This window comes from Girardinichthys multiradiatus, chromosome 15 (genome assembly GCF_021462225.1).
Source record: "Girardinichthys multiradiatus isolate DD_20200921_A chromosome 15, DD_fGirMul_XY1, whole genome shotgun sequence".
Lineage (NCBI taxonomy): Eukaryota > Metazoa > Chordata > Actinopteri > Cyprinodontiformes > Goodeidae > Girardinichthys > Girardinichthys multiradiatus.
The window spans coordinates 17,116,766-17,140,330 of record NC_061808.1 but is presented as its reverse complement, the minus strand read 5'-3'; the positions used below and the strand labels follow the sequence as shown (position 1 = coordinate 17,140,330).

Sequence of the window (23,565 nt, the reverse complement as noted above, 5' to 3'; positions counted from 1 at the left end):
TAATCTCTGGTCTAATGCCCAATAGGGTATTTTAACTACTTTATCCATGCTTTCACAGTGCCTTGCAAGAATATTTATTTCCCTTGGGCTTCAGGTGGAGTGCGTCTGTGAACGTAACTTTTCAAATCTAGCCTCAGATTCACAATAGGATTTAGGTGTGGAATTTGACTGGGCCATTCTAATGCAAGAATATGCTTAGATCTAAAACTGACACACCCAGTAGTGTGGCCTAAGGTACACTTGCTGCCCCCAACTGCAATTCAAGAATGGTACAGTTTGGACGTCAGCACGGGCAGTTTATGCAGATGGACCCCCATGAACGACTCCATCGTCGCTCTAGCCGTTTATACAGGGCTGTTGTCCTGCTGTAAGGTAAACCTTCTCGTGAAAGTCTAACACTCTTTGAAACCTCTACCAGGTTTTCTTTCATTATTGCGCTATTAATTTCCCCACCAACTCTGACCAGTTTTCCACTCCGTGCTGAAGAAATGATGCTGTCATCAACAGGTTTACCGTGAGTTCAGGGCCATGTGGCCCGTTTGTTTTTAAGCACACAGCATTTTACATTTAGGCCCAAAGGTTGTTTTGGTCTCTTCATGCTCTACATGGCTTGTGGTAAACTTCAAAACCAATAGTTGTCCTGTTAAGTTTTCCCACCTGAGGTGTAGATCTCTGCAACTCCTCCAGAGTTAACATGGCCTCTTGACTGCATACCATAGCTTGGCCTATCAGTTTGGGTAGATGGCCATATTATAGGTTAAGATTATATTAAGATTATAGGTTTGCTATAATCTTTCTATTTGCAGATGGACTAAATATTGCTCCAGGAGGTGTTCAAAGCCTAGGATATCGTTTTGTAGCCTAACCTAAAATTATTGCAAAACATAAACACACTTTTAAAGAATGGTTTTCAAACTTTGTTTTGTAACTTCAATAATAATTAACTTGATAAATTATACATTCACTGAAAAGAAATGAGATTCTGAAGAAAATATTAGGAATATGTGAGATTGTTTACAGTTTAAAGAAATCTGAAATGTTACCAACATTTTTTAACAATTAATGGCAAACTGTTTCGAAGCTAGCAGTTTACATTTCTGCTACATGCTATAATATATAAAAGCTTATTATTGTGAAACACTCAGTTGAAAAGTAGCTTTTAACGGCAGCTGTAAGAGAACGGTACTTGAGCAGAGTGTAGTTCACAGTAAAATAAGAAAAAAAAAAACTAAATCAAAATTGTTAAGTACAGAAATCTAAAAATTGTAGTTACTTTTCTTTGTAGCAAAATCTAGAAAATTGTTAAGGTCAAAAACAATTTCAGACCTATTCTAAACCTGGAGACATTTGAGTCACTTTGCCAGATTCAAAATTCACCAAAAATGTCTTTCAATAATGACAAATGTAATACCAATATTAGCAGATTTAACCTTTCAAATAATTTTCATTCCAAACTAAATTGTTTAACAATTAAAGTAAAAAAGATGGTGCAAACATTGTATACATTTTAAACTAATTTAACAAAGTTTATATCAAACAATCCTTTACAAAATAGTTTTTACACAAAACATTTTAGGTCTGTGTGTAAAGTTGGAAAAAAACAAACCTCCATGAGTCTAATATAAACCCCAAACTGCAGACTTTGCACAGGAAGGATAGAGTAGAACTGTAAGAACATTTTTATATAAAAACAATAAAAAAACTTTACTTTAGAACAAGCAATTAACATTTTGGTTCGACAATAAATCCAGGGATGTGGTACTCAGGTATAAATTGTACCCCTAGATGCCGCTATGTCGCAGAAACTGGACCTGTAACTTGTTCTGGTTCAAGGCGTTGCATTGAACACTACCCTAACATTGAATAGGAATATTGCTACCAGATGCATAAACATTTTCAAGTCATTGGGATTCTGCTTGATAAGCCATACTTAGGAAAAATTTAATTCTTTAGTGCCTGCATTTTATTTACAGTTCAATGTAGCTTTTTATATTTTACAAATTGAACACACTTTCTTTAAACTGAAAAACAATGACTGATAACCTAAATTAAACCATAAGACCTGAGGTCCACTTTCTGAGTACTCTGAGTGCACTATTAGTCTTTGTCATGACTTCTTTGCGAGTTGTTTTGCCCCCGGTCAGGATCTTTGAGACGAAGGATCCGGATGGTTTTGCTTATCGGAAGAGAACTGAACAGGAAAAAAAGCAACAAAAATATTGATGTGATTTAAAGTTATTCGGTATTTTGAAAGAACCTCAACAGCTTAACTGAAATCACAGAGCTTAGTCTGCCTAAGATGATTTATAAGACCAGAAAGTAAGACAGTGAAACATGTGGGAGGTGCAAATGATTTGAGCTGCATATACAGAAACTGCACTGATGGTTACCTCATGTTCTGAGGGGTGAGGAAAATGAACTGTCTGTAGCGCTGACTGGCAGCTACCTTCAGCATCATGTCCATCGATATCCTCCTGTTCACCATGTCCTAATAAGTGTAAGAGGAAGGAAGTCAAATTAAATTTTTTTCCAGGCTTGTGCTAACTCAGAATAGTATAAATTACGCTGCACAAAAGCACTGATTTTATTCTAAAGTCACTACAAACACTGGTGATAGATTAAAAATAAATTGCCTAATAATACTTTGGAATAATTTACTGCTGATTTAAACCACAACTAGAAAATCTGACACATTATTGATTTTCTTCCAGCATAAAAATGGGAACATTCGATTAGTTATTGTATTAAAAGCTGCCGTCATAAAAATAAATATTTACCACTGATTAAAATTAGCAGCAGTTCTTAATATTAGTTTACGCAAAGAAAGCCAATGGAAGAGTGAAGAACGGGCAAGACATCCGTGTGCTTAGAATGAACAACAACATAAACGGGCTTAGTGGATTAACTGGAGCTCCTTACAAGTTTGAGTCCGTGACAAAGTCTAGTAATAAACCAAAAAAAATTATTAGGCAGGACACAAAGATACTGGACTGTAGTGACACAGAAATATAAAGTTGTGTGTAAAAGCATATGCTAGTAAGAGTGGTGCAAGCATGGAGCCTTGAGGAACCCCACATGTAATGTATCTGTAATTCCTAAATGATACAATGTAGCCCTTGTCAGCCAGCTAAGTTCTGAATCTGTAGACACATTATGTGATTTTTATGTTGGGCCAAAAACATGAAAGAGTAAATACACTTTATGTTTACCCTTCAACACACCCACACCAAATGTCAATAAAACTGTAAGTAATTACCATGTAAACATCAAACTCATCAAGGCAGCGAAAAGGCGACTCTGTGATGGCCCAGAGAGAGAGAACAAAACAAACAGTGGAGAAGGAGCGCTCGCCTCCAGACAGAGAACGCATGTCACTCAAATCAGCTTTGTTTCCTTGGCCTGGCTGCACCTAAAAATGAGCGTACAAATCATCCATGTCAGGTTTGTACAGGAAATCCTGTCTTTGTAGACATGACTTCATTAGAGCAGCTGTGGAACCAAGCTCTCTATATTACATTTTCTGCCACCTTTCATATAATGTTAAAGTGAACTGTCAAAAACTTGCACTGTTTAACTGATTTCAGATTTTACAACTAAAACAAACAAAAGAAAAGTTGTTAAAAAGACAGATGTAGTACCTTTGACTGTAGAGATTAATCAACCAGGAAATAAAAAAAAAAAGTATTGAAAATATTATTTTCCATCATTCCTGCTATGAAAGGTCATGAATTCCTTTTATACAAGTAGAGCTCCAAAAATTAGAATATAGTGAAAATGTTTGATGTTTCTCGTCACTAATTTCAGAAAATAAAACACACATTATATAGATGCATTACACAAGTGTAATATTTCACACCTTTATTTCTTTAATTTTTAATGCTTATGGCTTACAGTTAGTGAAAACCCAAAATTCCATGAAAAAGTTAAATACTGTATTCATGTAAAGTGGAGTGGAAGGAAAAGTGTGGTAAGTTTATTTATATAGCACTTTTCAGTAACGAGACACTCAAAGCGCTGTACATACAATTACAATACAATCACAAAGAAAACAGAAAAACAAATCAAATGCTAAGAAATCTAAAAATCTATGAATCCTTCTGAGAAATCTAAACATTTCTGGTCAATATTACAATGATACAGATAACATTAATAATCCTTTGGGTTTTACTGGTAAGAGCTGGTTCTAAACCAATCTTTCTAAAGAGGTAATCATATCATTAAGTCCTCTATGTAGGGGAAAGCATCTTGTGCTAAGAAGTCTTATTGTTCCACTGAATTCTAACTAGTGAAGCTGAGTCACTGGTACAAAACAGCTTTAATCCACATTTTCAGGTGCTAATAATATATATTGCTTTTACTGGTGCTGAAGTTGAACTAAGTAATCTAATTAAGAAAGCTGGGTCATTGGTGTAAGAGCAGCTAAAGTCCAAGTTACTAATAATGTTTGGTTTTCGATGGTAAAATCTATGAAAAGAAATGAAATCACACATTTAGGTAAAGTAAGATAAGAGGAAAAAAAAAATCATATTTCAGACTCTATTCTGCTAAGAATAGAGTCTGAAATAGTACAAAAAACCTCATCAGGGGTAAGCAACACACATAAGTAAAGATTTAGCAAGGGTACGGTGGAATCTTGAGGGTGTGAATATATAAGTCTGAGTGTGTTTGCAAGAATTAGACTGTCAATGATAGAAGCGCCATTGTCCTTGAGAAGAGAGGTGGAAGTTTTATCAATCCTATCAGCATACAGCTGGTAGGGGACTGCTGAGGAAGAGCGTCGTGTTTATATAACATCCAGGAGATATTTTGTCCATAGCCAGTTAGCAGAAGTTGCCAAGGCCACGTTGGGGCGCCGGATTCAGAAAAACAATAAATGTTGGTTCAGGCAGTTGTGAATTTCCAACCACCTTAAGAGTTTTACTGGTATGTCTCAACTATGAATCCAAATAGCCAAATTTCTGGTATTTTCCGCAGATCTTCAGCGTACAACTTCTCCAAAATTATATCCTTTAACCTCTGAGTCCAATTGCTGCCAGGCTGCGATTCTGTTCAAGAATCGTGTCCAGCTTGTGATTCTGCTCTCTTAACATTTCAGTCTGAGTGTTGATCGCTCTACAGACTCCATCTAACATCGCAGGCAGCTTTGGAAAGCTTTGAACAGCTGCCCACGTTTTGCGAATCACTCGATAAGCCAGGTAACCACCAACTCCAAAAAGCAGAAATCCTGTTATCAAAAGTCCAAATATGTACACATTTTCTATGTCCTTGACCGACATCGTAGTCAGGCACACAATCTTCCACTGCTGCCAAGAATCCATTGTGTATCCGAAGAAGAATGTCTCGTCTGGACAAGAGGGTCTCCTTTACCCCGTCTTCCCGTAGGAAATTTTTTTTTTGACCAATTACGTTGAGAGTCCAGCTGACCAAATCCATAATTTACAAATTTGGAGGATATGCAAAGCGAGGCTCTGAGAAAAATACAGACAAAAGGCAGAAGCAGGGATCAGCAGGGAGGGAGGAAGAGAAAATGTGTGTCTTCCACCGACAGCAAGAGAAAAAAAAAAAAGGGGTTTGAAAAGTGTGGTAAGAAAAGGTGCAACAGGGATAACCGCAGTCTAAAGAGGATTGTCTAACACAATTAATTCAAGAACTTGGGATAGCTTCAGAAGGAGGGGACTGAAGCTGGAGTCACGCCATCAAGAGTCACTACGTACAGACAAATCCTACACATGGTCTACAAATGTCGCTTTCCTTGTGTCATGCCACTTCTGAACCAGAGACAACTTCAGAAGCGTCTTACCTGAGCTAAGGAGAAAAGTACTAGAATGAGTCCACAGTCAACGCAGCAATCTACCAGGAAATTTAGGAGCACCTCATGCTTCCTTCTGCTGACAAGCTTTATGGAGATGCTGATTTCATTTTCAAGCAGAACTTGACCTGCTCACACTGCAAAAGGTACCAAAATCTGGTTCAATGATCATGGTGAGTGTCATGATTGGGTATAAAAGGAGCATCCCAGAAAGGCTCAGTTGTTCACAAGCAAGGATGGGACGAGGTTCACCACTTAACTGCGTAAGCAAATAGTCCAACAATGACGTTTCTCAACATAAAATTGCATGAATTTAGGGATTTCATCATCTACACTCCATAATTTCTTCAAAAGATTCAAAGAATCTGGAGAAATCTCTTAAAAACCGACATCATTCTGTAAGGAATATTACCAAGTAGGCTCAGGAAAACCTCAGAAAACCACTGTCAGTTACCAGGGTTTGTTGCTACATCTACAAATGCAAGTTAAAAACTCTACCATGCAAAGTGAAAGCCATAGATCAACAACATCCAGAAACGCCGCCAGCTTCTCTGGGCTCGAGCTCATCTGAGATGGACTAACGCAAACTGGAAAAGTGTGCTGTGGTCTGATGAGTCCACATTTGAAATAATTTTTGGAAGTCATGGACGTCATGTCCTCTGGATTAAAGAGGAAAAGGACTATCCTGACTGTTATCAGTGCAAAGTTCAAAGCCAGCATCTGTGATAGTATGGAAGGGTGTTAGTGCTCATGGCATGTATAACTCGCACATCTGTGAAGGCACCATTAATGCTGAAAGGTACAAACACATTGTGGAGCAACAGACGCTGCCATTAAAATGACTTTTTCAGGGATTTCCATGCTTATTTGCAAATCATTGTATTCTAGTTTTATTTACATTTTACAAAACGTCCCAACTTCATTGGAATTGGTGAGGAGTTGCTGTAAAACAGGAATTGACCAATATTTCAAGACAAAAAACAAGATTTTTATGGAGCTGACATTTTAAAGAGAATGCAGAGCAGTGGTTCAATAACGTCTCTGCTGCTGAGCGTTGAAAAAACAGTGGAACACACTTGGTTTCTTGGTGCATTTATATCTGAATACAGATGTGAGGCTGATGCAAACAAATGAAATCTACTTACCGAGATGGTCAGGGTCTCATTTTTGTGGTCAAACGTCATACTTCCACTATAGCCTCTCTGAGCAAGCATACTATTAAAGTAGTATTTACAACGGGCTGAGAGGAACCTAATGTAGAAAAATAAAAACTTGTATCAAAATTCAGATAATAAGAGTGTTTAATAAAAAAAAGTTAATTCAAGAGTCTATATCTTCTAATAGGCAGTACAGAGAACACTTAATTATTTCCATGCACAAATAGTGCATCACTGCATAATGAACAAAAGCTTCAGTACTTACTTTCTGAGATCAGCATAAACCTGGAGTCTGTAGGTCATGACATTATCCAGGCTTCTGATGAAGTTGTTCAGGCTCCTCATTTGCTGAGACATGTTCCTGTAGTTCTCTAAAGCCTCATGGTATTGCCTAGGCAGAAGAAATACAAGTGTGAAAAAATTAAGACAACTAGTATTTAGTGCTGCCATCTGCCAAGCAACAGTAAAAAAATGTGTATAGCTGAAAAATTATTGCAAAAGATGAGGCAATTACCTCACAATCTCCTCGCGGTCCCCTTGTTGTTCCTGCTGAGTTGAGATCTTGACTTTGAGCCGGTTAATTTCACTGTCAATGCTTTTGGCAGTTCGACGGACTTCGAGGCGTTCTGGACAAATCTCAGAGGCCTTAGCAACAGATGCCTGAGTTGAAAATAGGGCAAACGTTAAGAAAGCAAGAGCTGGGGTTGTGTGGAGTGTTAGCTAGACACATATACTGTTATCCTATTATATTAATAATCTGACATACCGCAAGGTTCATCTCCTTGCTTTTAAGTTGAGCTTCAAGGTTCTGGATGTTTTGGAGATGGGCACTGCGTTTGTTGTCATAGTGTTTCTTGTGATGCTTGCACTTCATCACCTCCTGGTCAGTTTTACTGAGCTCGTCCTGCAGCAGAACAAGCACAGTAAACAAAAAGTGTGACAACACGACAGTTTTTCTGAGCAACTTTAAACACAGCCAGTCTTGCCAGATCACAAAGACACACAGTTGATATTCAAAATATCAATACAATTATTTTGAATATTTTTATGTGCAAAACAACTGTTCAGAGAACATCTTTTCTAAGCAACTGCATGAACAATAGGGTCTTTATTCAAAAAGACCCCTTACGCTGATCTTAACCACCGAGCGGAGCGAGTAAGGGCACATTCACAGTTTGTCCAGTCCAGCAATCGGTCCAGGGATCAGTAAAAGTGAGAAAATTCACACTTTCTGTAGTCCCGGTTTGGTTTCACACAGACTGTTAGACGGGACCAAACAACGTCATGCAGAAAAAAAAGCACAAAGAAGAAAGTCCACCTTATTGGGGTTTCTGTTGCTACTTTGGTGTTCAAATGTAGTTGTACGCGTGCACTCCCCTCACTACTCCACGTAGCCCCATGAGACATTTCCAAACTCAAACTCTTGCTGTGTTTTTCCTTTAATTCTTCTTCTACTCAAATGTGCTGCTCTTATCTTACATCCTTTCTTCCTGCTTTTGGCACGCTGCCTCGGCATGCATTCACACTGCAAGCGAACCGCTCCAGGGTCAGGAGAAACCGTTCCAAGACCAGCAGTTGTAACGGTTTCAGGGTCCGGGATGGGTTCACACGACATGAACTGCTTCAGAAACCGGACTTTGGCACGGTACAAAATGTTCCCAAAGGTTGGCGTGAACGCACGGTAAAAGCAATGAGACCTACACCAATATTTTAGCACATAAAGCTGTCAGACCTTTTACTTTGTCTTGACAAAAATCCATAAAATAAGTTTGGAAAGTTTTTTCCATCTTCCAACAAAGACCTCAAGGAATATTTATTACTAACTACATGTTTAATGTAGTAAAGATGCATTTCACATGTAAATATAATACTCAAACATTTGGAATTACCCGGTATATTAAAGTTCTTTATTTGCGGCTGACAGAAAAACTATTTCTAGGTATTATTTAATTTCACTAAGCCAGTTTTATCTGATATAGACTGCCTCCAGCCAGTAACATCTGCAGGATCCCAATTATTGAGTTAGATAAAATACAAGACCGAAGTGACATCATTACCTTGACTGAATCAGCCTCCTCAGTGATGGTGCTTATGCTCTCTTTGTGCTGCTTGTATTCCTGATCTGCCTTTTCATAATCTGCCTTCAGGTTGGCCATTTTGGTTTTAGCTTCCTCGTACTCTGCACGCTTAGATGAGATCTTTGCAACAATCTCCTGAAGATCTTCTTCCTGAGACAAATAAAATATAACAGTTTAACACACTAAGAGGCTGACACTGCTGGAAAACACAAGTTTTTATGTAAGAGTGAAGACAAAAAACGTGATCTGTTCATACCAGCGGCTTGAGGTCCTCTGACTGAGGCTCTTCCACGTTCTTTAGGTCTGTCAGCTCAAGCTGCAGCTTTGTGGCCTTATCCTAAAACAAAAAACAAAGCTAAGCTTTAAATTAGAAATCAGTCAGAGAAATACTGGAATTTATTTTCCTATTCTTTTTCCTGCTGAAATCAAATGTGTTTATTTTTTACGGTAACAAAAATAGTTTTTTTTTATATTATTGTACATTAAAATCTGCTACAGTTGAAAAAACGGGAAAAGAACAGTGGGACTAAATTAAAATTAAGCTAACATTTTGCATGATAGAACATCACAGATTTGGAAAAAATATTGGAGTACGATTGCCTGATATGAATATTTCAGATATTATTTTAAATAAAGAACTCATATCCTTGTGATTTTTACAACATTGCAAAATGTATTAAACATACATTAATGTCTTATTAATAAGAAAAAGTGCATTGGAATTAAACTCAAATTAACTGTTTTGTCAGACAAAAATCCATCAATTTAAAAAAAAAAGGGATTAAAAACTCAATAATAAAAACATATTTGTAAGGGGAATTTTATCAACTTTTAATTACTTTACAATCAATTCTTTGAATAATAAAAACATATTCTGAGTAAAATATTACTCCTCCCCAACTCCAAACATGCCACCACCAATCATAAGATCAGTCTCAATTTTTTTTAAAAGAAAAGAGTCCCCACTTCCTGGAAAAAAAAAATCCTATTCAACATGTAAACCAAAAAGTATCTTCGGTCGAACTTTTCCAGTCTACTTTCTGCATTTTCATCCAATGGCCTCTCCCTGACGTCCTCAACATCCAACTGCGCCTCTCTAGTGTTACTGTCCAGCCTTCCTGAGGATGGTTGTGTAGCTTTGTGTCACCAACAGAATTAGATTTGCTTGAATGCTATTTATTTTCACTCTTACATTCATGAGCCTGTCGCTAATATTGTGTGTGTGTTACTGAACAGTGACCAGTTGCTCTTCTAGGTGGCCAATGTTGATGATCCAATCCCACCAATTTGTGGATCTGATCAGGTGCTTCAGATCCATGAGGTCTCTTCCACCGGAAAGGCAGATATGTGTTGGCATGACTGAAATCTGGTTGGTTTAGCAAGGACTGTTTAAATATATTTCTTTCCAACTATATTTGAAATGCTGGGTAACGGCTAATATTTAATATTATAAATTCCAGGTTAATTAGAATTTATTCATAAAAATTCTACATTTTCATGCAAAGTTTCCACCTTTACTGAAAAAATATTTGGAAAGCTGGTTACTTTAGTGGTCTTTTGCTCCATGAGCACTCTTCTTAGAAGTCCCTCGTTCTGCCTGATGTCTTCATCCAACTTTCTCATTTGTTGCTGAAAACGAGCTTCCTGACCTTGCTGGTTTTCCAGTTCTCTCTGTAAATGCCTGATGGGAAAGAGAAGAAACAACAAAGGGAAGCAGAAAAAGAGAGGGTATGAGGGCAGAACAGCATTAGAAGTACAACCCTATAGATATTTTTTTGTTAAATCTAAATATCTGGAATTAATTTTATGCAACTTTAACTTTTTGTGGTTTACAATTCAGCAATCAAGCATTCATGTTCTTTTCCAAAAAAAAAAAAGCATACTTACAGAGTGCCCAGACCCGAGACACTCACCTGATTTCTTCTTCAACATCCCCTGAAAGGTAGTTTGGTCTGGTTTGATCAGAGGAGTAATTACGGTTAGTGTAGATCTGATCACCATCCACAGAGAAGGCCTGGATGCAGTTAGCTGGAGGATTTTTGCCCTGCATTACTCTTCGAGCCTCTGCGCGATTCTGTTAACACACAAATAGGTATTAACAACACTAATAGGCAATGCTTGTCTTCTAGAACAAATCCTGGCATGCTGTCGTACAAAAGTCTAAGTAAAGTTGTCTACATTTGGAAGCAGTGCTTAAATGCAGTGAAGACTTCAGCATGTTGACTGTGGAGGAAATACTTCTCACCTTAATAAGCAGAATGCTCTCAATGTTTCTTTGATCAATAAGGCAGTTGGCAACAACAGGGTCTTCAATTTCCAGAGATTGAAGTACAGAGGGGTACTGGGGATGATTCACACCCCTGAATAAACAGACGATCAAGTAAAACGATGGCAGGTCAATAAACATATCTGTAATGATTATTTTTTTCAAACCTTTCTTTTGAGATTTATCAATCAATTCAAATTAAATACTGTTAAAGTCTAAACGTTATGACATAAACGTACATTTTTTAAACCCATCATCCTTTCTGAACTTGTTTCCATGTAACAATGAATTTCACTTTTTGAAATGAATTATGGAAACATTTTCATGATATTCTAATTTATTGGGATTGACCTATATGTTAGTGTACATTATGTGCCTGATAGTATTGACTAAATCACAGCTAATTAACATGGACAGTCATCTTCTCAAATAACGAATCGCCTGTTACCATAGTGCACCGAAACTAATTTCACATCCTTTCTAATAGCACCAATATCTTGAGAGAGCAAGCACTGAGGAACTTCACCTTTTTCTTGTATCATGGACATGTTGGAGGAATTGGCTGGTAATGATGGTTGGCCTTTTACCAGCTGGGTACATTTTGGCCATGAGGCTCTTTAGCACCTTTTCATCCTCATAGTTGTCACATGTGAAGGCCACAACTAGGTATTTAAGACATACTTCTACAGCCAGGGCCAGCTCTGGGTCCTTCAGACCAATAAGGTAACCTGCAGAAGGAGATAAATAGGGGCAAAGCAAGAGTCTTGGTTACCAGGGTTAATACAGCTTAAGGCAAGTTAAATTCAATACTTTTTAATACCACTTGAAATAAAAAGTTAAGATCAACTTCACAACAAACACAAATGGCAAAAAAAAAAGCAACCCCAGTTAGCAACAATTTTACCTAAATGTTTATTTTAGTTTTATTTTATCTTTGGTCCAGTGTAAAAGTTTCACATGTATATCTATCTATTTATATTTTTTATTTATATAAATCTGTATTTTTATATATATATATATATTATTTATTTACATTACCAGTCAAAAGTTTTAGACACATTTCTCATTTAATGGTTTTCATTATGTTCATTGCTGCTGACGCTATTGTCGATTTCGGAGATGGCTGTGGAAGTATTGTAGAGACGAGAATGAAACAAACCTGGGAAATACCTGCTGTTTGTTGTGAACTTGATTTTGACGCTTTGTGTTTCACATGCATGACTCCACGGCCTTGATTCCCATCGTGCCGACTTTAAAACATTTCTTGCACAAAATACAACATGCCTCATACACATTCCCTGGTACTGGTTTCAGCCGCACAGAAAAATCTTGGTTGGACATCCAATTTTCGTTGAATTTATACTTTTTCCATGTTGATAATAACACATCTTACCAATTATTTTTATATTTGAGACGAATAACAATCATAAAATCCTATTTACAATGTGTTAACATTTTTAAGAACTCTGAAAGATTGATTCAAAACATTTTAATACCAATTAAGGCCTTATTTTTAGATTGATAAATTCAATGCCTATTAAGACTTTGTAAGGATCCGCAGGAACCCTGGTTAAGGTTGTTGCCTAGTTATTGGGCTTATTTTGCCTTTTCCTTTCGTGACTGGAACAAGACAAGCGAAAATTTAGACAACCAATTTTTACCCAGAGGTCCTCGAGGTTTGTGCTTGAAGTAGCCTTTTCTGTATGCTTCTTCAATGGCATTGAGCAATGCAGGCATTTGTTCTCCAAAACGCCGAAGTCGATTAGAGCGACTGCTCTCCATCGTCTGCAGTTTCCTTTTGTTTGCTTCGATGGATTTCTTGAGCCCATCATGCTCTCTTCTGTAAACATAAAGAATGATTTATTTATCAAGTGTATTAAACTTTTAGATTATGCAACATATTTCTCTTCCATCCTGGCAGGGTTTATTTAGCTCCACAAAGCAACTAGATGTGTAGCAAAAGCACCTCCTAGGAAGACGTTTTCAGACTTGAAGATGAGTGAATCTTGTTTATTGCATGTACATATGTAAGATATAACTGTCAGGCTGATAGTATTTTCCCCTATCCAACTACATGAAAATATCAATTTCAGTACATCTAAAACCTTGTCATGGCAATATTTGCAAATAATGGCAAAAATAAGGTTGTTTAATACAATTTGTCCATTTCCATACTTCATCTTTCCTTGCTCTTCTTTGACACGGCTGTTGGCGTGTTGAAACTGGTGAATCTGCTGACCCAGAGTGGGAATCTGAAGATCCAGGTTTTCCAGTTCAGTCTGAATCTGCTTCATACGGTCTGCCCTCGCCTGGCTCTCTGCTCCTGTTGTCTGACTGATGCTAAAGAAAAGAAAAAGGATCAAAGATTAGAACAAAAAGCACTAGAAAACACTAGTGATCAAGTTATTGGTTTATATAGAAGAGCGTAAACAAAGCTCACACCTGTGAGTCAGATCCTTTATACGTGAAGACAGCTGAGCTTTGTCCTTTTCCAGGTCCCTGAGATTAGTTCTGCACCTATGGACAATGAGCTGAAGAGGGGAAAACACATTGATCTTCTAATGAGGTGAATATCGTGCATGAAAATTACATCAAAAACATAAACGTTTTCTGTACGTGTAAATAAAACAACATAATCAATGGTGTCGATTTAAGTCTTTAAATTCAGCTCCAGTACTTTGTTGGCTCTATCTGCACTGCAATTTCAAAACAAACATGTAGTCCTTAATTACTCCCCAATGAGCTGGATTGGTGCTGCATGCCAAGTAAGACGGGTTAGCAAAAATACTAGTTTATTTTTATGTTTTCTAGCGAACGTTAACTCTGGAAAGAAAATCCAGATACAACATATTGTAGAGGAATAGTCTGGTTAAAAAAGGAGTTGCTGCTGGTACAGCTCCCTTTTTTTTGCTTACGTAACAGATTTGCACCGCAATATTTTAGCAAATGTGAACATAGATCATTAGGAAATTTAATAAAGGCAAGCCTCAATGAAAACAGAAAACACAAAAGTGTTGGTAAAGCACTGCTTAAACTCTGACCTCACATGACTTGAGAAGGCTGTTATGTTTCTGGGCCTCGGTCTTAAGTTCAGCACATTTAGGCTGCAGCTCCTGGACTTGCTGAGTGATTCCCTCCAGCTGTTCCTGGATCTGCTTGTACCTCTTCTCAGCTTGCCTGACCTTATCCTGTAAAAAACATATAAGAGACAATAAGCCTGTGGACAGAAATCATTTTACTTAAAGACAAAATAATTGATTATAGTAAAATGCATTATTGGTGAAACAGGCTATTATTAAAATCCAAAATAATGAAAGAAGATATCACGTGCAGATACTGTTATGAGAACACAACAGATGTGTCATACCTTCCATTCATCAACCTTCTCATCATATTTCTCTGTGGAACGTCTGTCTGCCTCCAACTTCTCCTTTACTGGTTCCAGCTCCCTCTCCATTTCAGCCACCTGAAAGATTTACCTCACATTGTTTACCAACTATAAAATCCTATAAGGAGCCTAATTCAGACTATTTATATATATAAAAACAATAATAAATAACATACCAAGGCCCAAGCCATCTGTTTCTGCAATTCTTCCAGTTTAGTGTGCATTTCACCAAGTGAAGCTAAGCTCTTGTACCGGTCTTCTTTTTCAAGGTATTTACACTTCAAGTCTTTCAAGCACTGAAAGCACAACGAAAACATAACTAGATTGCAAAAATGGTTTGATGTTTTGTTACACTCTAAATCAAATGGGTAAGAACGATCCTTTAGAAAACCAAATAAAATTTAAATGAAATTAATTAATCTCCTGGCCATGTTAACACAGAAAATGCTTGACTTATAAAAAACCATGGATAACTTAAAGGTGGGCAAGATCAAAATAAAATAACTATCAACAAGATTTCTACACTGCCTGGCCAAAAAAAAAAGTCACCACAAAAAAAAAAAAAAAAAAAAGGTCACACACTCTAATACTTTGTTGGACCGCCTTTAGCGTTGATTACGGCACGCATTCACTGTGGAATTGTTTCGATAAACTTCTGCAATGTCACAAAATGTATTTCCACCCAGTTTCGCAGTATTTTTTCACCAAGATCTTGGATTGATGATGGTAGGGTCTGACCACTGCGCCAAGCCTTCTCATCCCAAAGATTCTCATTGGAGTTGAGGTCTGGACTCTGTGGTGGTCAATCCATGTGTGAGAATGATGTCTCATGCTCCCTGAACCACTCTTTGAACCCGATGAATCCTGGCATTGTCATCTTGGAATATGCCCGTGCCATCAGGGAAGAAAAAATCCATTGATGGAATAACCTGGTCATTCAGTATATTCAGGTAGTCAGCTGACCTCATTCTTTGAACACATGCTGTTGCTGAACCCAGACCTGACCAACTGCAGCAACCCCAGATCTTAGCACTGCCCCCACAGGTTTGTACAGTAGGCACTAAAGGCATGATTGGTGCATCACTTCACCTGCCTCTCTTCTTACCCTGATGCCCCCATCACTCTGGAACAGGGTAAATCTGGACTCATCAGACCATATGACCTTCTTCCATTGCTCCAGAGTCCAATCTTTCTGCTCCCTAGCGAATTGAAGCCTTTTTTTTCCAGTTAGCCTCACTGATTAGTGGTTTTCTCAAGTCTACACAGCTGTTCAGTCCCAATCCCTTGAGTTCCCTTCGCATTGTACATGTGGAAATGCTCTTACTTTCACTATTAAACATAGCCCAGAGTTCTACTGTTGTTTTTCTTCAATTTGATTTCACCAAACGTGCAACAGATCATTGATCACGATCATTCAGGATTTTTTTCCGGCCACATTTCTTCCTCAAAGATGATGGGTCCCCTCTATCCTTCCAGTTTTTAATAATGCGTTGGACCGTTCTTAATAACTTGTTGCCAGCTGAAACATAATCACCCATGCTGTTGTTATCCAATGGGAGGCTTGTACCTATTTGTTTAGTTAAATCCAGGTGGCGACTTTTTTTTGGCCAGGCAGTGTATCATTTAGTTATATAAAAACAAATTATACCAAATTCACATATTTATAAAATAAAATTCTATTAAATAAAAACTTGCAAGTGAAACTGATCCATACTCCTCCGTGTTGCTCGACCTTATCCTCTGTGACTTGCTTGGTGGCTTTAATGTAAATAAAGTCTTCCCTCATCTGTTCCAGTTGGGTAGCCTTCATAAAAAACTGCAAGGGACAAAAAAAAAAAACTTGTACATCTGCTTCTGTCTATATATAAACAAAAGAAAACAGCAGGATCCAAATCCTAACGCAAAATGGAGTCTAAAGCCATCAAAAAAGCTCCTTCTTAAAAGCTAATCTTTTTCTCTGGAAGAAATTTGCTGATTTAATGGTAATTCACAGAGAAGCACCAATTGATCTCTCGGTTTCTGAAGAGGATCTGTGATCCTCAACTGCAAAAAAAAAAAAAAAAAAGATTTTGTTTTTCCATTTCTCTCCATTTACTTCCCAATAGTTTTGGTCCATAAACGCATCAACCAACAGAATGTATTTTGATGCACTTTTTTTTAGCCTAATAAAAATCTGATAAAGGTTAGGTACATTTGCTTTGATGCATAAACGGTTATCTTTTGTGAATCCTTTATTTTCTGTTGCAATCAAACCCCCTACATCTATTAAATAACCTGTAGCATATTTATTCACTGTCTTCTGTCTTGAAATATTTAAATCGGTCAAAATTAGAATCTGCAGGTCACACGTCAAAGGCAACCGAGAATAATGTCGGAGAGGAAAAGCCTGATCGGGGCACCTCTAGTGATTCATGAAGTTAAACAGTTATTTTAATACAAAAAGGTGTACAGCTAACACTGCTTTGTGATAAATATGAGCTTCTTTCAACACACCTTATACTTGTCTCCTTCTCCTTTCGAGTGCAGGAAGTATTTGCTCATCTCCTGTGTGAGAACTGATACAGGATTGTTAACCTGTGAAAGAAAAAATATAATTAATTCTCAATAGGACAGATTATGTTATAACAAATGTATGACACAGGATCATCTGTTATAAAGCCTCACCTGGCTGGACAAATTAAACAGTTGGGGCTAATATTCCAGCATATTTACATCTCTGATTTTTAATGATATGCACGTTACCTGAATGTTGAAATTGTCCAAAATGGAAACAAGCTCTTCTTTTTTAGTCGAGATGATCTGACCTATTAGAGAAATAAAAGTATGACTGTAAATCTTTGAATCTCCAAGTGCATTCCTGGATGTGACCTTTTTGTTTTTACATGGCCAGCAAAACTGTGATGTGTAAGTTTGTATGAAGAGGTGGGAAAACAACACAGAAAGCAGAAAAACAGAGCAATCTAAAGATCTCTCCGGTTTTTACCTGATTTATTTCTCAGTTTATAGGTTCTCAGCCCTTCTCGTGTTATTCTCAGGTCTATGGTGATGGCTGGACCATACACCTCAAGCTTGTAAGCATCTCTTCCTTTGTTACGCAGGGTGATTGATACGTCGGCAGAACTGAGGAAACAGAAGAAATAGGCAAACTCTCTTGTGTAAATGTGATGAGTAAAAATATTTTTAAATGTGATATTTCATACTATTCTGCAAAGTTTGTAAAGCCAAAATAAGACTTTTGAGAGGCCAACATAAATGATAAAGAACCTCCAATAAGACAGGTCTTTAGAAAAGACAACTTAATCAGAAATAAAACAAAAAAAGAGAAACTTTTGTTAAATTAGGCCTATTTTAGACATAAATACAATAATCTTTAATTGAAGTGGCCCCGTCTTATGCTGAAAGTTCTTGAAAAACCCAATAATTAATAATTTGAGATAATTTATTTACTGGTGGAAAGAAATTCCTATCTATTGTAATATATGTTTTTAAACAGAATCGCCTGTAGCAGTCAATGCTAACTCTAACAAGTAAATAAATAAATGTAACTGAAGCTTATTTTTTATTTATGTTTTCTTAGGCTGATCAGAGTTTTTAGGAACTAATAAGTAATCCATGACCTTCTGTTTCCTTGGGGTATAAATACAAGACAAAGGCCCATTGATTTTACCCACTATGCTGGGCAATGACCCAGGTTGGGTCTGCCACTGTGCACAGGGTGGAGGAGGTGATGGGAGGCAAAACTTCTTCAACGATTACCTATAGAGAACTGCAGCAAAGAGAGTCATCAAGTCTCAATTACAACGAGTAGATGCCGTCTACATGGAAATCTGTTGTTTGGGAGAGCCTGGAAAAGGCGTTTTCTGATCCACAATTGCAAACTTGCTGTTTGTTTGCTAAATGCTACTGGGCCATAACTGGAACTGTGTGGCTTGGTCAGATGAGACTAAGATCGAGCTTTTCAGCAACAAACACTCATGATGCATCTGGAGTGAAACAAAGATCTAACTTGTGGAAAACCCATCATGCCCACTGTTAAGGATCGTGGAAGACCAGTGATGCTGCAGGTCAAGATATTAACAGCATGTTGTACCAAAACTATGCTACCAGGGATTTTATTGAAAATATTTGATTTTTTTCTTTGCTGAAAGTAGGATTTTTTTTTCCTGTGTGATGTCATTTAAAAATTAAGGTTTAATTATTTAATTATAATTAAAAAAAATTATAATCATTTTATGCATCAGAGAATATGCTTCAGCCATACAATTTTAAGGCTTTTTACACAACTTACCTTTCTCCTTCTTTGACAAAACCCTTCAAGGATGATCCTCTATTTGTAGCTTGAGCATTCCCCCCTAAGGCAACTATCAGAGCTGTCAGAATGGCGCTTTTTCCACCTGTTACAAACAGTATGCGCACAGATTGGCGGTTATAGAGGAATAAAGACAAGCAGCAACTGTTGTAAAATACAGCTGATCTACTGTGTCAAGGTTAAACTGTGAGACAAACCTAATAAAGCTTAGAGGCTTTTAAAACCTGGTATCGTTAAGTCATGGGTGACCCAATCACACACAGTTAGCACTACTTGTATTTACACTCAGCAATTAATGTGTCCCGGGATATGTGTCGGAATGTAACAGACGGTATATAAGGATATAAAAAAATCCTTTGTCATGTTATAGAGCTCAGTGTTAGCGTACCTCCATTAACTACACAAACTGAAACTAATAAAATTATGAAGATTTCATTAAATCTGCGTCTGGTTGGAAAGGCAATAAACACATGCTCATAATAATACAATACTAACACGTAGTTTACTGCTCGAATTACAATAGGAAATGTACCAGTCTACCCTCACCACTGAACCCACAAAACTGCAGAAAGCTGGGGGACTTAGTGCATATGATGCATCCTGCAAATTTGGACGCTTATTATTACTCAACGCCTTTTTACCAAAACTGCAGAGAGAGAAGGCGTCAAAGTGAAAACCCTGCTGCTTGTGTGCAGCTATGTCAGGTTTGTTGGTGGTCCCTAAATTTGCGTGTAGCTTTGATTAAGACATTACCCTGAAAACCATTCATCCAAGCTCATCGGTTTTTGCTTTGACAACCCAAAACCTGTTTTGTCATCATATTTGCCAGGATCTGGAGTTTTGTGTGTGTGTGCTTTTTCTTTTGTTTATTATGTTCACTTCTCAGATAGTGCTGGAGTTCTCAGGTGTGCCTAATCTGCTTATGGCTTGGAGGTGTACTTAAGCAGGAGGCTGCCAGCACTTCAGCGCCAGAGTGTTTGCCTTCAGTGGTATAAGCTCAAGCCATAACTAATCTTCGCTTTGTGCTTTGCTCTTCGTAACCTTCGTTTTTGCTCCTTTGCAGGTTGTTTTTACCTGAACCTTCGGACTCTTGCTGATGCCGGACTTTGCTCTCAGCATTATTTTGCTGTTTTGGATTTTCGACTTCTGGAGAAAAGTCTCCTGTTTTTGTGGATTAAGATCCAATATTCCTGTTTACTTCGCCTGGACAGCAACCGGCTGGCAGCTTCCTGTTTCACCGTCATCTGAACTTTGGCATAAGCGTATCCTGTTCACCCTCGAATGCAAGTATCTCCATTCTGAACTCATCATCTCTCACAGAGAAACTTCTGTGCCGACTCCGAATCCCTCAACCCGCCCGGAGGTTAGATTACTCCAACATAGTAAGCTTCATCTCATAACCCGTTTATCACGTTAAGTGTAGTGTTTTGATTTATTTATTTCATGTTGACTTTAGCACTTCAATTTACCTGCTTTTTCTCTTTCTTTGTACAGTTGGCGATTTACCAGTTCCTGCACATTTCCCATTTACCTTTGTTTGAGAAAATAAATCTTATTCATAATCCTGTTACTTCTTCTGAGTGTTTCATCTGCATGTGGGTCAGAACTATCTAATGATAATATTCCTAGACGTTTTTCTCTGACTCTGCCTGAAAATAGGTGAGTTTGTCACAGCTTAAAATTTGAATGTTGGACGTGGTTCTCAGAGTAAATAGTTATTTCTGTCTGCCAGGAAAGCCATTTTATTCATAAATGTGCCAAAAAACGTTGATACAAAGTAGTTATATTTATTTAATATCTGTATAAATCCACAAATACACTTGTAATAAGGCAAGTAAATGTGTAAAAGCAACAAGTGACGCATTCATTTAGACTTTCGATAATCACACGATGAGTTACTGTTACTAGTGTGTGTATGTGCACAACATATTAATATAAGACTCTTAGGCATTAAAGTCTTGTAACCCTCAGATTACAGAGTTAAATGGGTTTAACATCATTATGAAGGTGAATCAGAGGACTCCACAAAACTAGGATACCTATGAGTTCTTGTGAAAAGAATGAATACCTAATTGTTATCCATATTAACTACAAGGTTCTGCTTTTATGTGAATTGTTTTTTTTTTTTGTTTACCCCAAAAATGACCTGCATCAAACTGTTTAATAATATTAAAAGGAATAAATTGCATTAGACAATTACAGCTTCACAAAGTCAGGAAAAGAAAACAATGCATATCATTTGCTTTGAAAACTTTCTTTAAGGTAATAATAAACCACAGATTTAAACAATAACCTGTAAACCCGTGGTTAAACATTGTACAATAAACTGCTCTCCCAAATATTAATTTCAACTTATCTAAAAAATGCTCTCAAAATAATTATCTCAACTTAAGATATTTTAAAAGTAACTGAGATTCACTTACTTCCATTATTACCAACAACAAAGTTGACATTGGAACCGAATGCAAATGGTCCAAGGAGTGAGTGACACATGAAGTTCTTCAGAGTGATGCTTTCTACTATTCCTGCATCACCAGAACACTGAAACTAAATACATAGATAAGATAAATAAGATTAATGACAGGGACTACCATCTAATTTCTACAGCACCTTTACAGAAGAGAGGCAAGAAAACAGCTACTGTTGAAAAAAGCCATAAGTAGTCCCATTTTGTAGTTTAGATTAAAATGAAACTTTTTGGTCTGTATGCAAAACAGCACTATATGTGTTCACATCACCCTGAACACACCATTCCTATAGTGACACATGGTGGTGGCAACATGATGCTGTGGGAATGCTTTTATTCGACAGGGAAGATGGTCAGGAAAACGGATGGAGCCAAATAGAGGGCTATCCTGAAAGAAACACCATCAAACATGGCAAAAGACGTGATAAGTATTGAGTCAAGGGCACTAAAAAGAATTGCATGCCGTGCTTTTCAGATATTTGTACAAAACAATATAACAGTTTCCTTCCAATTCACTATTAATTAACTACTTTGAGTTAGTCTAGCACATAAATCCCCCCAAAATACATTGTAGTTTGTGGCTGTAACAAAACGTGGAACAATTTAAGCGGTAGGAATAGTTTTACAAGCTAATGCTGCGAGCCAAACTTTTGCATTTACATGACTAGTGACAACTGGCAGATGAGTAGATACAGCAACTTTCCATTACATTGCCTACCCGTTTACTCAGAAGATGATCTTCCTGGTCACTTTCAGTTACACGCCGTTCCTCCTCGTCCTCCTCATCTTCATCATTTGCCGCAGGTCGGAGCCGTTTGTTTGGGTTTTCACTAACAGCTGTGCTTCTTCGCTTCGACATATTGAACGCCCCGTCGTCACTTTTGTGGACAAAACGAAACCGAACGAAAAATGCAAACGTTACTAGCATAAAGTAAGGATGAGCTTTCATAAGCTTATCTCATCCCGCCACAGTGTTCCTAATTACTAAATTAGTTCCGGCGGTTATTAGGATGGATGTAACAGTTTGAATTTCTAGCTACGAGTGTACGTCAGATAACACTGAACTGAATTAGCGATGGTGCAGATGTAGCTTGTGTGGCTAATCAACGCTGCCCGCTAAACGAAAATAAACAAAGGCTGTCTTTTAAAGTAGCCGCTGGGTACGTTGTGGTTGGCTTCCTGTTATTAAAGGTAATTGACAGAATCCATAAAGTAACGTCTGGGATGACTTCTTACCTAGTTAGTGTGGCTCAACGACACAGCAAACCAGTGTCTAACGAATTCGCGCTATTTCCTCGAAAACATCGCGTGAATGAACGAGATTGATCGGTAAACAGTGCAACACAGTGCGTTCATTGTCCGAAATAAAAAAGCCAAAAAGTTAGCTTCTACTTGAGAGTTATTTTAAAAATATTCAACACAGATGGTTTAAATGTTATTATGAGACCGAGCCAGTCAATACATGCCATACTCACTTAGGTGCAAATAGTTTTTATCATAAACTTTTGAAAAATTAATAGAAATATCTTAAAGGTTTTTGAAATAATCTGTTACATTAATTTTACCACATAAATCATTCCACTTTTTTCTTATAAAAAGCCTATATATAATATTTTTTTAAGTTCGTTTTACTGTTTTACATCTAATTCAATAGTGCACACTATCCTGTATAACATTTTTGTTCATTTTAGTGTGTTCAAATTATTTGAGACAGAAATTCTGTTTTTCCCAAACTACACTGCTTTATTGTTAGATTTATTTTCCTAGATGTTTCAATATTTTACTGAAGTCAAATGATTTTTAAAAGGCACACATTACAGAGGCTTCCATTGAAAAATACATCAAGTCTATTATTAACAGGTTTGGATTAATTCAGATCTTGGGAAATGTCTATTGGCCCCACATCTTAATATTTTCATTTCTCAGTCACTTAGTTATCAGCTCTGCCTTGTGACATTGTGCTGGAAAAAAACATTGTTCATTATCAAATTGCTTCTGGATTTTTGACCCAATTCTTTGTTTTTATTGTAAGCCCACTCCCCTGGTCTAAAGGTAGGGGATGCATCACTGCCAACATGTCAGCTCATGGTG

General features: G+C 37.3%; 1 protein-coding gene and 1 long non-coding RNA gene across 3 annotated transcripts; one reads left to right on the top strand and one right to left on the bottom strand.

The window, feature by feature from the left end:
• Positions 1 to 902: 902 nt before the first annotated feature.
• On the bottom strand, positions 903 to 22,792 carry si:dkey-119f1.1 (Structural maintenance of chromosomes protein 6-like). 2 transcript variants are annotated; one of them, XM_047388109.1, is made up of 27 exons: positions 22,711 to 22,792; positions 22,193 to 22,352; positions 21,431 to 21,554; positions 18,987 to 19,092; positions 17,682 to 17,818; positions 17,441 to 17,502; positions 17,192 to 17,272; positions 16,413 to 16,514; positions 14,875 to 14,994; positions 14,678 to 14,776; positions 14,352 to 14,498; positions 13,753 to 13,841; positions 13,486 to 13,650; positions 12,972 to 13,150; positions 11,837 to 12,038; positions 11,290 to 11,404; positions 10,958 to 11,118; positions 10,590 to 10,725; positions 9,301 to 9,381; positions 9,024 to 9,194; positions 7,733 to 7,870; positions 7,481 to 7,626; positions 7,232 to 7,357; positions 6,955 to 7,060; positions 3,257 to 3,409; positions 2,391 to 2,488; positions 903 to 2,191 (listed from the first exon to the last, which is right to left on the bottom strand). In XM_047388109.1, the coding sequence occupies exons 2-27, from the start codon at positions 22,331 to 22,333 to the stop codon at positions 2,098 to 2,100; spliced, it is 3,279 nt and encodes a 1,092-aa protein (XP_047244065.1). In that variant the 5' UTR covers positions 22,334 to 22,352; positions 22,711 to 22,792; the 3' UTR covers positions 903 to 2,097. The 2 variants fall into 2 exon arrangements, with proteins under 2 accessions (XP_047244065.1, XP_047244064.1); XM_047388108.1 differs by lacking the exon at positions 22,711 to 22,792 and having other exon boundaries at positions 22,193 to 22,697.
• LOC124882023 lies at positions 19,107 to 20,569 on the top strand. Its single transcript, XR_007041797.1, has 2 exons — positions 19,107 to 20,389; positions 20,502 to 20,569. It is a non-coding gene; the product is annotated as an uncharacterized LOC124882023 (long non-coding RNA).
• Positions 22,793 to 23,565: the final 773 nt, after the last annotated feature.